At 43.0% G+C, this 17868-nt stretch overlaps 1 protein-coding gene across 5 annotated transcripts in view; it reads left to right on the plus strand.

Moving 5' to 3' along the window:
* btbd10b (BTB (POZ) domain containing 10b) overlaps positions 1-17868 on the plus strand; it is a 65045-nt gene that overhangs the window by 41020 nt on the left and 6157 nt on the right. For all 5 annotated transcript variants that reach the window (XM_069903237.1, XM_069903227.1, XM_069903218.1 and 2 more), the window contains 3 exons: positions 2295-2397; positions 9121-9241; positions 10763-10960. In XM_069903237.1, coding sequence (XP_069759338.1) covers positions 2295-2397; positions 9121-9241; positions 10763-10960 — 422 coding nt within the window. The remainder of the gene's footprint in view (positions 1-2294; positions 2398-9120; positions 9242-10762; positions 10961-17868) is intronic.

Consider the following 17868-nt stretch of genomic DNA (forward strand, 5'->3'; position numbering starts at 1 on the left):
CCTTTTCCCTCTGTCTCCTTTCACAGGGCCCATAACAATCAATTCTCACCTTTCCTCTCTCCTGTCCTCTTATCATATTCAATTAACATCTTTTGTCTGTGGATCTAAACTATTCGCCCTACCTATTCTTCCCTTCTCCCCAGCCTTTTAATTCAGCTTGTCTGCATTTCACTCGTACCTTTGAAAATTCAGTAATATACCTTTACTTCCTGCAAGACCTGCTGAATTCCTCCAGCATCTCTATGTTTTTACATTTTCATTCATGTCAAGGAAATAAAAGTCAATGGCTTTGATTTATGATGCAAACTCTATACCATCATAACTGATTTCAGTCCTTTCCCCAGGCCTCTTTCACTGTCTGAACGCAATTATGTACTCAGCTTCCAATTTGACTCCAAGCAGAGTGTTTCCCTCAGCAAGGACAACCATTTCCTTATCACTATCCAAGATCCTCTTTACAGTTTCTACAACCACAAAACCCAAAACCGACATCTATACAGTTTTCATCTCCACAGTCAACTGTTCCAATGCTGTCCTGGTAGCTTGCTCATCCTCTACAAACCAGGTCTAAAATTCTGTGTCAATCCAATTCTAACTTTATCCAACTTAATTGGCGTGGACCTCCTTGACCTCTCATGGTTCCCATTGGGTTTAGATCCCCATGTGCCATCATGTGCCCCATGTGCTATCTCCTGTGACACTGCCATTCTTGTTCTTATGAGAGTGAAACACAGAAGTTTGCAGTTGCTATGATTGTAGTAAAAACACACAGTAAATGCTGGAGGAACTCAGCCGATATCACAGCATCCATAGGAGGTAAAGCTATATTACCGTCTTTTTGGGCCTGAGCCCTTCTTCAGAGTATAAGCAAAAAGCAGGCAGGTGTCACAATAAAGATTAGGAGAGAAAGGTGGAAGAATGGGAGGGGGAAGAGTCCAGACCAATAAACAAAAGATGTTAATTGGATATGATAAGAGGAAAGGGGAGAATTGATTTTGGTTCTGTGAAAGGAAACTGAGGGGAAAGGGAAGAGAGAGAGAGAGAGAGAGAGAGAGAGCCAGAGGAAAAGAGACGGGGACGAAGATGGGGGAGAGGGGTTTTAACGGAAACTGGAGAAGTTGATATTAATGCCATGCAGTTGGAGGGTGGCCAGACGGAAGATGAGGTGTTATTCCTCTAGTTTGTGGGTGTTCTCAGTCTGGCAGTGCATGAGACCATGGGCAGACATGTCATCAAGGGAAATGGGTGGCCTCTGGGAGATCTACACTATTGAGGCAGACAGAGCCGAGGTGCTTAATGAAGCTAATGTGGTCAACAGTGCGCATTTATTGATTTGTTGTGCATTTTTCCGGTCCAGCTGCATTGTACAAGAATTTCAGTGCATCTCCACATTGTGCTTGTGTTATGATGACACATCTCTCATTCTTTCTTCTTATGGAACGTCTTTCAGATGAAACCTCTCCAGGAATGACATCAAATGTTCTTCGATGATGATTTATTGGGGTCAATCAAAGGGACAAGCCCAGAGAACTTCGAGGAGGGGAAAGGAGAAAAGCTGAGGGCCGATTTGTGGACCTGGGCACCTAAAAATGAAAGAGATGAAACTCGGGGGCTGTGTGTGAAGCCAGATTGTGGGCATGTGCTGTGCTTTTGGAGATTACAGGGTAAAGAAGGACACTGACCTTGGAGGGACTTGCAAACATTGATGAAAGTTTTGAGAGCAAGACATTACCAGATTGGAAGAGGTTGCAGGGTCGTCCATGTGAGATGATAAGTAAACAGCATGTGTTAGATTGTTGAGTAGTATTGTGGATAAGTTCATATTAATGTAGAAATTCTTGCTTGTATTCTGTATGAGATGTCTAACTGGTCTGCTCCAAAGGTAACCTTTGGCACATAGGACAATAAATTAGAGTAATGACAACATGGTCAGGAGAGCATTAGAGTTATTGAGGTATTTTATCCATGATATCTCTTTTTGGAAGAGATACGTGGAATTTGAACAATTTACTTAAATTTATCATCTCATTTAAGAGATGTCTTTATATACTGCCCTCTTATCCCACCCTATTTCAAATCTCAGATTTCGATATTGGGATGTTGGACAGTCCTTCAATTCCATCTGTGTGACTTTTAATGAATTGCCTGGGCACCAGCACTGAGTGACTGGGGCTTCAACTGAACATTAGATGGCACTGAAATTTTCCAATACGAATTGCCTTTTTCCCTCGAGTTGAGCCAGATACCCAATACAGATGTACTGACGTGCTTCTAACCAGTCTCTGTCCCCGCAGGATGTTTGGATCGGGCAGAGAACACAACTTCACACGTCCGAATGAAAAAGGAGAGTATGAAGTGGCAGAAGGGATCAGCTCCACAGTGTTTCGGGCTATTCTGGTAAATTTATAACAGTGAAGACCTGTGGTGGATTACTAGCTATGCATTTGCTACTGCCATATTATGGATGGGTAAATGTTTTTAAAATAACAGGAAGTAATAGTTAATTACTTGTATAACTCAAAACAATGAGACCAAATGAAGTCGGTGCTTCTCGTGAATAGCTATTAATATGCATCAGTGTTGACTCATTCTTACAAATTTTAAAATAGCATGCTGTCAGAAGCAGAGCAGTGTGCTGACATAAAACAGATTGGAAAGGCTTTACTTGGTCCACTGGCTACGATGCAGCACCCTTGCATAACTATCTTTTGTTGCTGTATTCAAAGTATTTTAATTAATCAGGCAGGATCTTGGAGAGATTCTTGTCACATAGCTGGGATTAGGATGCTAAATAATGCAGCTCCATCTGTTGGTTATGACATATTAGATGCAGGTATTAATCCTGTTCCAGGGGAATTAGCCAGTGACGTTCATCTGCTTTGATTTCCCTTCCTATGTAGAACTTGATTCCTATTCTACCAACATAGCAAGATACTGTAGGGAGCAAAACTCTTTCTTTTTTCCTAAAGGTTAAGAAATAAAATCAAATTTCATGTTAAATGAAAATCAAGGAGCTGTGGTTGCAAGAAAGCTGAAAATACTCAGCAGTCAGACAGCTTCTGTGGAGAGAAATTGGGTATTTATTTCAGGTCTAATTGGTCCTCCATCAGCCAGCTCCCCACCATGACTACCAGCCCCCCCACATCTCCATCGGGCACACAAAACTCAAAACGGTCAACCAGTTTACCTATCTCGGCTGCACCATTTCATCAGATGCAAGGATCGACAATGAGATAGACAACAGACTCGCCAAGGCAAATAGCGCCTTTGGAAGACTACACAAAAGAGTCTGGAAAAACAACCAACTGAAAAACCTCACAAAGATAAGCGTATACAGAGCCGTTGTCATACCCACACTCCTGTTCGGCTCCGAATCATGGGTCCTCTACCGGCACCACCTACGGCTCCTAGAACGCTTCCACCAGCGTTGTCTCCGCTCCATCCTCAACATCCATTGGAGCGCTCACACCCCTAACGTCGAAGTACTCGAGATGGCAGAGGTCGACAGCATCGAGTCCACGCTGCTGAAGATCCAGCTGCGCTGGATGGGTCACGTCTCCAGAATGGAGGACCATCGCCTTCCCAAGATCGTGTTATATGGCGAGCTCTCCACTGGCCACCGTGACAGAGGTGCACCAAAGAAAAGGTACAAGGACTGCCTAAAGAAATCTCTTTGTGCCTGCCACATTGACCACCGCCAGTGGGCTGATATCGCCTCAAACCGTGCATCTTGGCGCCTCACAGTTTGGCGGGCAGCAACCTCCTTTGAAGAAGACCGCAGAGCCCACCTCACTGACAAAAGGCAAAGGAGGAAAAACCCAACACCCAACCCCAACCAACCAATTTTCCCCTGCAACCGCTGCAACCGTGTCTGCCTGTCCCGCATCGGACTTGTCAGCCACAAACGAGCCTGCAGCTGACGTGGACTTTTTACCCCCGCCATAAATCTTCGTCCGCGAAGCCAAGCCAAAGAAAGAATTGGAAATGTGTAATGTTGGAGATTTACTGCACCTTTATTAAATCTTAAATCACAGCCTGTTTTGTGTGTCTCCAATACTCAGAGAATTTGTTCACATGACCATTCATTGGAAAGTGGATTTCATTTTAAGACAGTAAAACCCATAGTATCCAACACCTTTGGGGATTGGTAGATGCCAGATAAGTGTATTTTCCTGTTGCTTGAGACTGTGTGTTGTGTGATTAGCCTAACCATTGGTGTGGGGAGGAGGCACTAATTTTAAATGTTTGTATTTTTCATTTGCTATTTTATGCAATTTTTTTTGTCAGTTGCTTGAGTCTGCTGGTTGCTTGAATTCTGGATAACAGGGATTTTACTATATAGTCACTTGCAGAATGGCAAGGCCAGAGTTTATTACCAACACTATTTGTCCTTGCAGAGGTGTAGGTAAGCTTCTGCTTTGAACCATAGCAATTCTTGGATGCAGGTACTTCTGTGCTGCTCTTAAGTTCTAAACTGCTGAAGTTTGATCCAACGTTGATGTATTTCTAGGTTGGGGAAGTAATGGTGAACTTGAAAGTCTTTGCATACCCACACACCCACTACTCTTGTTCTTCTTGGTGGGAGAAATCAAGGGCTTGGGCGGTAATGTTGAAGAAACATTAAAAAGTTGCTGCAATCTATTCTGTTGATGGTCCACACTTCAGGCTGTAGTTGGTGCTTAGGGTTCTAGATCGATGCTGGTCAAATGTGCCAGTATATCCTAAATATTGAAACTCGTGTTGATGCAGCACACATCTAGGCAAATGTATTTTCCATCATGTTCCTATCCTGTGTTCTTACAGAAAGTGGAAATCAGGAGCTGTGACTTGTGAGGTAGCCCATTGGGGTTCTTGGTGGATATTACTTATTTTAAAAACACAGTGAAATGCTGGAGCAACTCAGCCGGTCTTTTCAGTGTCCAGAGGAGACTAAAATTGCTGACCTATTGGGCCTGAGCCATTCTTCAAGGAAAAAGCTGAATTAAATATAAATAGAGCAGACAGAAGACCAGGAGGAGGAAGAAGGCTTAAAGCGGGAGAAGAGATCTGTAGTGGGGGGGTGGAGAATCGTGGTTATGGAAGTAGGAGTAGAGATGGAGCCAATGGAAGAAGAGTTCAGTATCAGGGCGTGCGTGGAACTAATTAAGTGGTAGACGAAGGAGGGGTGAAGGTGAGTCCTCTACTGAGGACTGAGGGATCAGTCTCCGGGAGGGGTAGGTCAGAGGGGATGGTGAAGACCAGACAGGGATTGGGGGAGGTTCGGTGGGGTGAAGAGTGTCAGGGAGGGGAGGAGGATGCATTGGGTCAGGAGGTGGAGGGTAAGAAGGGTACAAGGGAGGGTGGGAAAATTAGAGCATGGAAAGAGAGATGCCCAGAGCCAGGGTGGGAGTTCGCATTGAAGGCTTGGTCCTGTAGGTCACAGGATCCAAAGTGGAAACACGCTTCCAAAGCTCGATTCTGTAGGTTGCCGAGTTCGGGTGAAAGTTCATGTTGGAGGCTCGATCCTGTAGGCTATCAGGCTCTTGAATTATCCTTGTTACACTGATCAGGGACTGCTCCGATACCACAAAAGGACTGTCTGCATTATTGGTGTCGTTTTTCTTTAAATGCATTAAATCCCCAGTTATCCGGAATTCAGGCAACTGGCAAAAAAATTGTGGAAAATAAAGAGGTTAAAAAAAATGCAGAAGTTTAAAATTTATGTGCTTCACCGCTAGTTCGCCAATCTTTCGTTGTGTTGAGGCAGAGCCTCAGATAGATGTCTGCAATGGGTCAGTTTATGTTCCACAGTGAACCTTTAAAGTCTGATGCAGTATTCGATAACAGACCAAATCTGCTTAGAAAGTAGAGGCATTGTTGTGCCGCCTTCACAGTTGCCTTGATGTGCTGGCACCATGTTCTGATGTGTGTTTTCCCAGAAATTTGATGGTTGTAATCCTTTCAACCTGTTTGGGCAGGTATGTGGTCCTTTGGTCTATCCTCCCTAAAATTAATATTTCATGATGACATTAAGAGCAAGATTATTATTCTGACACCACTTAACAAGATTCTCAATCTCCATCCTACATGCTGACTTGTCGTTTCCAGTAATTTGGCCAACACCTTGCTACCCTCAGATTTACTCTTGTCAGATACCCTACCATAAATGTTCTGGGAAGGGGTGAAAATCATCTGCACCAGTGTCAATAACCAGTCAGAAGCTGGTAACCCAGTTGTATGTGACTCATGCTGGCATCCCAAGCCTTTTCAACCATCTGTAAGGCAGATGTGTGATGATATCCTCTCTGCTTCCTTCGATGAATGCCGATTCAACAATGCAGAATGCACTTGGTGGGTTCCTCTGAGTTGCACACCGTCCTGACTGAGGAGTGCATTGCCATCCCTTCGTACTCATTGGGTGCATTTCTTGGAGCTGGAGCTCACCTCTCAGCAGTGCTGGTTCAAGGAGGTGGCTCACCATTGCCTTTGCAGAGCAGTTGATGGAGGCAATAAATGGAATGATGCTTCCATTTGTCCAATGAGCTGCATTACATCATCATTTCTTTGCTGGTGGATTGATGTAAATTAATAAAAATATTGAAACACAGAACTGAAGGTGCAGGAAACCTGAGTGATGAAAGAGAAGCCGAGGAATTCGGGCAGCGCCCTTGGGTAGAAATGAGCGGGATGGTTAGCCTAGCGGTTAGTCTGATGCTGTTACAGCACCAGCAACTCGTATTTGAAGTAAAAACACAATGTGGAGAAACTCAGCAGGTCAAAAATGCACTTTATAGAGCAAAGATAAAGATACAGAACCAATGTTTTGGGCTTGAGCCCTTCATCAAGGTCTGAAAAAATGTAGGCAGGTGCCTGATCAAAATGGTGGGGGTTGGAGGGGCAGGGGGAGGAGCACGGTCCCAAAGGCAGGAGGTAATACAGGAGGATACACCAGCAAGTGGGGGAGGAGGTGTGGCTCTGTGCATGGAGAGGAAAGAGGGTGGAGAGCTGGAGGAAAGACAAAGGGAAGGGAGGGAATACAGAGAATAGGCTAGCAGAAACTGGAGAAGTTGATGTTAATGCCATCCAGATTCTTTCCATGTCTGCATGGGTTTCCTCTGGATGCTCTGGTTTCATCCCACCCTCCAAAACACAAGGGTGTTGTTGTATTTGGGCGGCACGGGCTCGTGGGCTGGAAGGGCTTGTTAATATGCTGTATGTCTACATTTTATTAAAAATGGCCTGTCAATGTATCAGGTTGGGACCGTTTATTGACACTCTTTATTGATGACAAAACCTGCTTCCTAAATGAGCAATACCAATAGATTTTTCCATTTTAAACATTCAGTTCCTCCTTTATAGTGAAGATGCTGCAACTTTGGCAACAGTTTTCATTGTGCTTTGATGTCAGCCAGGAATGTTTGTGGTTAAAGATTCACCAGCTGTAACTTGCATTAATATAACACACCACTGCTGTCAGTGCTGTGGCCATATGGCCAACAGCAAGGTCAGGAGAATAAATCCAACCTGAAACATACAAATTCAAATTATCTCATGCTGGTGGGGGGTGGGGTGGTGGTGGTGGTATTGGTAGTGGGGGAAATGATCCGCTAACATTTCTGGTTGTTCAATAACCAGACAGATTCACAAGCGAGGTCATTATTACTTCTTTTACCCTGTTCATATTGACTACCACTGTACATAATTAACCATGCTTCTCTGCAGGATAATCCGGCCACCACATCCACCATGCTGTAGATGTGTGATCAATGCAGATTTGCTGATCTTGTTGGCAGCCCCAAGATAAGTTGGGGGAAAAAAAGAGAAACATGAAAATATTAGAATATAAAGCTAGTATTTCTGGGACTTCTTAAATTTTAAAAATTTTGGCACACAGGCCCTTCTGCCCCACAAGCCTGTGTGGCCAAAATACCCCAATAAACCTACAACCCTCACCCCCCCATGTTTTTGGAAGGTGGATGGAAACCGGAGCACCCAGAGGAAAGCCCGTGCAGGTCACAGGAAAGATATGCAAACTCTTTATAAACAGCACCGGATTTGAACTCAGATCATTGGTACTGTAACGGCATCGCTCTAACCATGCCTTGCGCTAGTTTGAAAAGAAATCAGATAATCAGATTTCAGTGGACTAATTTGTACTAACAGTGTACATCGGGTCCTGTCCAGCTCCAATTACCCCCACTGGATCCCAGAAAGGATTCATGATTACGTTACCGGGCTTGAATTATCAGGATAGACTGGTACTTTTTTTCTCTTTGAGTGAAGGAGGGGTGGGTGGGGGTGTAACCTTGTTGAGATATATTTTAAAAACAAATCATGAGGCATAAGGGAACAGTCACAGCCTTTTCCCCAGGATAGGGGAGTCTAGAACTAGAGGGTATAAATTTATTGTGAGAGGGGAAAGATTTAAGAAGGACTTGAGCATATTTTTCACCACAAGGCTGGTGGGTATGTTGAACAAGCTACCAGAAGAAGGGGTAGAGGTGAGTAAAATTAAAATGCTTAAAAGACATTGGACAGGTATATAGATAGGTAATGTTTGGAGTGATATGGGGTTAGCTCAGGTAGACCACTTGGTTTGCTTGGATGCATTGGCCAAAGGTCCTTGTTCTATGTTATGAAAGTGCCTGCCTCAGTATGTGTTGGGAGATCAAATGTATCACAAATGCTTAATGGTAACTAAAAATGAAATATCAGAGGGGTGTGAGAATGCGGGAAGTATCCAGGTGACCAACTGGAAAGAGAGACCGATAACATTTCAGTTTGAGTTGGGGAAAGTGAGAAATTGGTTGGTTTCGAATCTTAGAAAGTATGCATAAATGGAGAGGAAAAGGTGATGTGTAGGCTCTTATCAGGATGAGTTATCTCCCATCTGCAAACTGCAGTTGGTCTCAGCTTTCTCTGTGAAACCAAACAGCTTTTCGATTTGAACTGTTGAGATTCGCAGCTTTACAATCCAAATGTCCCCACCTTAGCTTTGTGTTCTGTCATTTTAAGTGCTGTTGTCAGTCTTCTGTGTGGATTCCTGTGTGCACCTTCTGATAGATCATTCACAAAGCAAAATTTTTGTTATCTTGCATTTTCAGTTTCACTTGTTAAGCTTTTAAATTTTGACTTTTTCAGGATTATTACAAGAGCGGTATCATTCGCTGTCCAGATGGGATCTCAATTCCTGAACTGAGAGAAGCCTGTGATTACCTCTGCATCTCCTTTGACTACAGTACCATCAAGTGCAGGGATCTGAGTAAGTGTGCTGTCAGTGAGGTGGCTTATCCAAATGTACATCACCAGAGCCAGGAAATGTCACACACTTTAGTGCAGGGTGCATCATTCTGTACAGTATCTCAGGAAGCCGGAAGAAACTCATTGCATTTATGGCTACTCTTCAAAAGAGTTGGTCCCAATCCCCTGATCTTTAACTGTTCCCTGCTCCCTCTCCATTTTTGTTTTTAATTGATTCCTGATTGATGCAAACCCTAATTTTTGATTAATTTTGAGTTCCTGTTGATAATAAGTCTCCTCTTCCTCAAATTCCAATTTTCACTACCCCAAGTTCCAAGGTACCATATACTTCTCATCCCATCTTCTTTCCTCTGCCCCAGTTCTGCTACAAAATATCTTGACCTGTAGGGATGTATGTTTCTGAACCCAGCCTTCTAAGTACCTTTCTGTGGGGCAGTAGAAGAGTACAGCAAAGGAACAAGCCATTCGTTCCACTGTGTATACACTGAATATGATGCCCAGTTTAAACTAATCTCATCTAGTGGCACATGGTCTCTATCCACCATTGCCTTGAATGCCTCTCAAACAATGCCATCGTATCTGCGTCCACCGATTCTTCTGCCATCCAGTTTCAGGCAACCGCCTCCGTGTTTTTAAAAAAAAACAAACACACCAAACAAGGGGAGCACATAGCAGTTAAAGTGGTTAGAGCAATGCTGTTACAGCGCCAGCGACCTGGGTTCTAATCTGCTGCTGCTGGAAGGAGTTTGCACATTCTCCCTGTGCCTGCATGGGTTTCCTCCAGGAATACCAATTTCCTTCCACCATTAGAAACGTAGCGGGGTTGTCGGTCAATTTGGTGTAATTGGGTGGCATGGACTTGTGGGCCAAAATGGCATGTTACTGTGATGAATGTCTAAATTTTAAAAATTCTCTCCAAAGCTCATACCCACTAAACCAGGCACCATCCTGGTGAATCTCTTCAAAAAGCCTCAATATCCTTCCTATCATGAAGTATCTTTTCATCTCCGATGCATTTTGCAGGCTTATGCTAAAAGCAGTTTTGGCATGGGCAGGTCAGTAGAGAGGGACACAGTTTTAAAAGTGTGTGCAGAAACAGGACCTGAACAGGTAGAAATCACTGAAGATTTCGGGACACATTGAGGAAATTTTCTGCAGGGAGTGAAATCAGATGGGATCCTTGACTCTGTAAAATTGGAAACTATATTGTAGTGCCTTTGGGACCCTGCTTTCACCCCCCCCCCCCACCCCAACCCATGTTGTTTGAGTTTCTGCCTATGTTTTTTCATACCTTGATGAAGGGATCAAGCCCAAAACTTTGGTTATGTATCTTTATCCTAGCTCTGTGTGAGCAACTGAGTTTCTGCAGCATTTGTGTTCTTACGCTAGGCCAGTCTTCTGCCTTTCAAAGGGAAAGTCATGGGCGTAATGTATACTTGGCTGTAACTGGCTTGAGCATATCGGTTTAGCATCTTTGCATATATCTGAGGTGCTTACTGACCGGATTGTTTATGCTTTGAAGGTGCTCTCATGCACGAGCTATCCAATGATGGGGCACGCAAGCAGTTTGAATCTTATCTGGAAGAAATGATACTTCCGCTGATGGTGGCCAGTGCACAGAGTGGTGACCGAGAATGTCATATCGTGGTGTTAACCGATGACGATGTGGTTGACTGGGATGAAGAATACCCACCGCAGATGGGAGAAGAATATTCACAAAGTAAGCTGATGTGTGGAGCTTGCTGTAATGTTAATTTTAACCCTTTGGATACCATTTTTAACCTTTCATCATATATACTCTGGACTTGGTCTATGGGTAAACCTTTACAGTATTAAAGTACAGTCCATGGTTAGGTATAAAACTGAGATATGGAGGAGTATATATGCTTTTTTTTAAATTTTTTTATTTTTCACACCATAAATCACGTTAGCCATGATATACACTTTTTCTTTTTCACACATATACAGTGGAGGAGTATATATGCTTGTGGGTAGTTTTCCAGGACACGAAGTCCAAACGATTGATTGTATAATTCATCTTTAAGAACTTGCTCGAAGACCTCTACTTTTTCACACTGCTAAGAATTCTGCCATTAACCACATACTCTGCCTTCTATCATACTTCCAAAGTGCATCACTTCACACTTTTCCGGATTGAACTTTATCTGCCACTTCTCCACCTGACTGTCATTTTGTAACCTGTGACAACCTCCAACCTCCATGTCATGAACAAGCACTTCTATGTCCTTCTGCATGATGGGATGCTGCAACTTCTATCATTTAAATAATAATCTGATCTATGTTTCCTTCAAAGTGGGTGACTTCACATTTACCAACATTGCATTCAATTTACCAGACCCTTTGCCACTCCTTTAGCCTTTTATATTTCTCTGCAGATTGTCAGTACAGTTGGCTTTTCTACTCAGACTTTGATATGCTGCCCTCACTGCCCTCATCTAAATCGCTAATGTACAGTGTGTACAGTTGTGGGTCCAGAACTGACCCCTTTGGCACATCACTGATTGCCAAGCAGAGAAACACCTACTTAGCCCAAATTTTGCTTATACCTTGAAGGACTTAGGCCCAAAACATCAGTAATACAGTAAAATCCCTGGCATCTGGCACCTATGGCAGCGATTGGTAGATGTCAGATAAGTGAAATTTCTGGTTGCTTGAGATTGTGTGTTGTGTGATTGGTGAACTAACCTTGAGGTGTACCAATAATAAACTTCAGTTTTACCTACTTATTTTCTGCAATTTTATTTCTTGAATTAAATTGAATTCTGGATAACAGGGGTTTTACTGTATATCTTTACCTCCCATGGATGCTGCAAGACTGGCTGAGTTCCTCCAGCATTTCCGTATTTTTACCCAAACTCTCTGCTTTCTATTGGTTAACCAATCATATATCCATTCTAATAAATGATCCCCACCTCCATGCATCTTATAAGTCTTTAATGTGGCTCCTTATCGAGCTCCTTTTGATAATTCACTTCTATCCACTGTACTTGTTAAAGAACTCCAGTAAATTTGTCAAATGTCACCTGTCCTTCCTGATTCCATGCTGTGTCTGCCTGATAGAACAATTTCTGTCCAGATGTCTTGTGATTTCATCATGATCAAGCATTTTCCTGAGTACAGACGTTTTTCTAACCTGCTTCTTTTATAATTGTGAACTATTGCTGATATGTACGGATGCCTGTAACACTGCAGGGTGATGGACAGGTGATGATGTTTGGTTTGGTCAGGTTGATGCTACTATCTCGACTCTTTTGTGCAGAAAGCCTGACTTGTGTATAGTCTGTGTTTTCAGTCAATAACAGTCATGATTCCAAGTGGAAGGCGTGAGCTTTACTTCAGAGACCTTGTCCAAGATTTGGGTTGATACTGCAGCCCTTGACGAAGATAGTACTGCAGTGTCACAGCATGGCTTTTGAATGAGCCCTTTATGTGAAGGCCCAAGGCCCAAGGCCCATGATGTCATCCATCACCATGGAAAGAAAATAGCACTAGCTCAAGAGGCCATAAACGTTCAGGCAGCAACTCTGGAGAGATGTTTCGGGTCAGGCATCTCGAGAGTTCTGTTTTAATTTCGAATTTTCATCAGTTTTTTTTTTGCTTTTTATATTGTCTATCAGTTATCTCCCTGTTTCTGGGATCTTGCTATATGGATAGGACTGCATTTCTAATATTTTCCAGTGATAACAGTTTACAAATTCTCTGTAGGATGTGAACTCTTCAGATCACAATGGGTACCAATAAATTTTATTTTGGCCTGGTAAATCCATGACATTAGATCCTAAATAATCCCAGGGATGTCCTCCTGCTATAATAATGCAAGCTGTTCTTTTTAGAAAGAGATCTTGGTGTGGTCATTTTGGGTTACTTTGAGAAACTAATAGACAGCTGTTCCATTGAGTTATTGTGTAAAATGTGGCAGAATTCCCTTTCAGGAATTGGCAGGCTCTTCCTGAAGAGAGATTGATGTCTGTGTGTGAGATATCATTTTAGATGGTGAGTATTGTTAACCCATTTTCCCAAGTGGTCATGGTGGTGGGAATTGAACTTTTATCTAAGGCTTCCTCAGTGGGGATGTTCCTGACTCCTGTTTCAGGAACCTTGCCGCTGATCAGAGGGTTTGGCCACCTTTTGTAAAGCTGATTTTTTAATATTTTGGTTCATTAATAAATTTAGCATTTAAAATTTACTGAAGAACGATGAAGGAGAATGTTCTTTGGGAAGTATTTTATTTTCAATAAGTGGCTTAGCATTTTGCATTTACTGATCTATTGTGATTTTTGGGTAAGAACATTCAACATTGTTCTGACTTGGAGGTTTGGTGGTTAAGTGAGTAAGTTGGATAGTTCTGAACCATGGATCTATAGAGAAAATCTCCAATTCCACCATAAAAGCTGGCGAATTTAAGTAACTGGAAGGGTGTAGAATTAAAGCAGGTCTGGATAACAGTACTATATATATATCGTTATATAAGACATCCTTGGAATTTCCACCTAAAATGGAGGTTTTGAGGGATACCCTAAGATGACATCCCCCCCCACCCCCGAAATCTAGCAATAATATTTTAATAACAAATTATAATATAAAGGTTTAAATTTATTTGGATATTTTAAAATAAACCACTGTCGGCTCCTGTAACAGGCCATTTAAAGCCTGTGCAGAGCCGACAGCAGTCGGACTGGGCGGTTGGAGCCTGCGGAGGAACGCTGAGACTTCGCAAATTACTGACGGGGCATGCACGAGATTACGTTGGAGCCAGTGGGAAGATGTAGTGGTGTTGAGACTTTGTCATCAAGGTAAGAATTTTAGACCTGGCATATAATTTTAAGGTGAAATTTTTAAGTTTCGAGGATCGTCCTATACAATGGCACTTACGGTAATTACAAAGCTCCCATTTCCCAGTGTCCTTACCCAGTCTGACATTGCTCATCCTTACCTTACTGTCTCAGTTAGTGATTGGCAGTAAATGCTGACACCATCATCTACATCCTGAGAATGAATGATTAACAGAAATAATCTGTGCAGTATTTGTTCTGTGCAGCAGAGCCTGAAGCAGGCATGCTGATTAGTTAAGGGGCTAGGCCACTCCACCTTTAACCCTTTGGACTCCAGGCATTTTTAACCCTTCAGGGTCCATGGGGAAACCTTTACAATATGAATACCAGTACAAACCAGTTGGTTGGGTATAAAACCTGTCCTGGAAAAGCAGGACACACAGTATATGCTCTGGTTAATGGTGTGTTCAGAATAGGTTCCACAGGTTCAAAGAGAATCAAGGCTGTACAAACAGTGGTCTTTATTTACACACTTGGTAATTCACAAAAGGGAACACATTCACACAGACTAACATACACAGCACACAGACGTAATAGATTGAGAAATGAGGGTTTAATTTGTTCAGCACCCACCACCCACAGGCACAGTATACCGAGAACCAAGGGTTTACTTGTTCAGCACCTGCAGACAAAGTATCTTTTCTTCTTCTTTGGCTTGGCTTCGCGGACGAAGATTTATGGCGGGGGTAAATGTCCACGTCAGCTGCAGGCTCGTTTGTGGCTGACAAGTCCGATGCGGGACAGGCAGACACGGTTGCAGCGGTTGCAGGGGAAAATTGGTGGGTTGGGGTTGGGTGTTGGGTTTTTCCTCCTTTGCCTTTTGTCAGTGAGGTGAGCTCTGCGGTCTTCTTCAAAGGAGGTTGCTGCCCGCCGAACTGTGAGGCGCCAAGATGCACGGTTTGAGGCGATATCAGCCCACTGGCGGTGGTCAATGTGGCAGGCACCAAGAGATTTCTTTAGGCAGTCCTTGTACCTTTTTTTTGGTGCACCTCTGTCACGGTGGCCAGTGGAGAACTCGCCATATAACACGATCTTGGGAAGGCGATGGTCCTCCATTCTGGAGACGTGACCCACCCAGCGCAGCATCGAGTCCACGCTGCTGAAGACAAAGTATAGCACATAACAAATAAACGAATACATACACATAAACCTGGTCCCCAGTGTATCCCCTGCTCAGGATCCGGGATGGGCCCCTGGCAGTTGGCCCTCCAGAGTTGCCTTCAGCCTGGAGCTCACCAATGGTTATAACTACAAGTGCATACATAAAAACCTGGTCTAGAGGCCACATGACCCTCCACAATCCACACTACAGTTGGTAGTCCCACAAAATTGGGACACGGAGTATATGCGTTTGTTGGTAGATCCTGACAACCAGGACACAGAGTCCAAAGATGCTCCTCCATCTAATAAGATCACAACGCTCTGATTGCATCCTCAGTTCTTCACACTCTCTCTACTCCATGTCAGCTTTTCTTTGCGTCTGCAATGCAGCTGTCGTAATATTTGCTAAGAATGAATTGCAGGCTGTCAGGTGAGGGGAGGGAGATACCAGAGTTGACATGATTTTGCATCATCAGAAACCATTCTGTTCTATTTGGCCTAGATAGAGCTTAATTGTGTCTTGTATTGTTCCCTGTGGTGAGTTGAATTAAATGACCTGGTCAGTAACCAAATTTAAAACTAGATATTTGATTACAGGCCAGGCATCCTTTAGGTGATGTGTCTGCTTGAGGGGTTTGACTGTAAACCTGTTTTTAAAAAAAAATGTTTTGACCTGTTGAAATTCCCAGTCACTGAAGCAGTTTCAATATGTGGAAAATGCAGCAGCTAATTTGTGCACAAGCAACTTCAATGCAGCTATTAATTTCTGGTTAGCTATTGTAGTGCTGTTGGCCAGGGCACAGGAGAGAGAGCCTTGTGCTGTTTGCAATAGTGTCGTGGTATGTCTCGTGATCCCGAGAGAAGGCATGGATGGGGTGTGAGTGTATGTTACATTTTGTTTTATTATCACGTGCGATGAGATACGTGGTTAACGAGCGGTTAGAGTGACACTATTACAGCACCAGTGACTCGGGTTTAAATCTGATGCTGTCTGTAAGGAGGTTGTACGTTCTCCCCGTGTCTGCATGGGTTTTCCCCGGGGGTTCCGATTTCATCCCACCCTTCAAAATGTATAGGACTGTAGGTTAATTTGGATGTAATTGGGTGCCATGGGTTTAAATGGCCGGAATTTTACTGAAAACCCCTGGTACCTGGACTTATGGGGATTGCTTTGTGCCAAATATGCTGATTTTCCATTTGCTTAAGACTAACTCTTACATTGCCTAACTTGTACACCAGGATTAAGAATAAACCGTTTAAAAGACAAAAATACACTGTACTTACACTGAACAAACTTCATTTGCATTTATATGTAAACCTGAAAGCATTTTAGTTTATTTTCTCTCATAATCTTTGAATCATTTAACCGTCGCTGCATTTCCACGGAGCCACCCCATGATGGACAATAACATAATAGATAATTAACATCCACGCCCCCAAGTTTACAGATAAAGCCTTACTAATATACTTTATAATATTCTAATAAAGATAAAGACTTGCTAAGCAGCGAGCGGCATCAACCATTTTATTCAAACATAACTTTATTCAAACAGGTGCTACGAGCCAAGCACGACCAAGGCTCTCCGCTGGCTGAATATTCCCATCATCACTGAAGATTTAGGTTTCTTCAAAGAACATTTACTTGTACAATTGTAAACTTTTATTTAAATTTTTATTTATTCTTATTCATTCTATTTATTTATTTATTGCTGGTTGCTTGAATTCTGGATAATGGGGATTTTACTGTAATTTTAAAAGGTTTGTTTTGCATGTTATCCAGCAAGTCTGTCCATACACAAGTATAGAGAACAGGGTGAGGGTGGAGCAGGAGTACCATTATTTTACTAGTGTGAGGTTTGTTCAGTTGTCTGCAAGAAACAGGCAGTGCATGATTTCACAGACTTGACTCATGCTTGTGCTCGGAGGAGGGAGAAGAGAGTGTGACCGGGTTGGACGAGTCTGTTAGTGTGTTGGCTTCTCGTGACATTGAGCTGCATAGATGGACAGGAGGGAGGTTTGTGTGGTGATGGAGTGAACTGCGATAACAACTCTCTGTGACTAAAGTAAAAAAAACACAAAGCTGGAGAAACTTAGCAGGTCAAACTGTGTATGTTATATCACAAAGATAAAGACACAGAACCAACAGTTTGGACTTGCCCTTCATCAAAGTATGAGCAAAATGTAGGCAGGTGCCCAAACAAAACCTTGATGAAGGGGCTCAAGCCTGAAAAGTTGGTTATGTATCTTTAGCTTTGCTATAGTTTGGGCACCTGCCTACATTTTGCTCATACCTTGATAAAGGGCTCAAGCCCAAAGTTATATAAAGGACACTGTTTGACCTGCTGAGTTTCTCCAATGCTCTGTTTTTACTTCAACCACAGTGTCTGAAGACTTTCATGTTTTACTTCCCTGTGACTAAGCCTTGGCTCCCTCATCAGTGAGGCTGGGATCATCAAGCCCAGACGACTGTCCCTGGAGGAAGGATTTTAGCGAAACCTTTGACTGTAACTTTCTAAGTGTTTCCATTTTCTAAAGCATCAAGATTTTATGGCTTGGTATTCAGAGCAGTTCACTTCAGCCTCCCATTTGCAGGGCTGTTGGACCTGTCCCTTGGCTAACTCAGGAGCGCTAGGTTTTTGTGATCTGGGTCATTGAATACAGCTTTGCAGAGTGA

The sequence above is a fragment of the Narcine bancroftii genome, chromosome 1, assembly GCF_036971445.1.
Source record: "Narcine bancroftii isolate sNarBan1 chromosome 1, sNarBan1.hap1, whole genome shotgun sequence".
NCBI lineage: Eukaryota > Metazoa > Chordata > Chondrichthyes > Torpediniformes > Narcinidae > Narcine > Narcine bancroftii.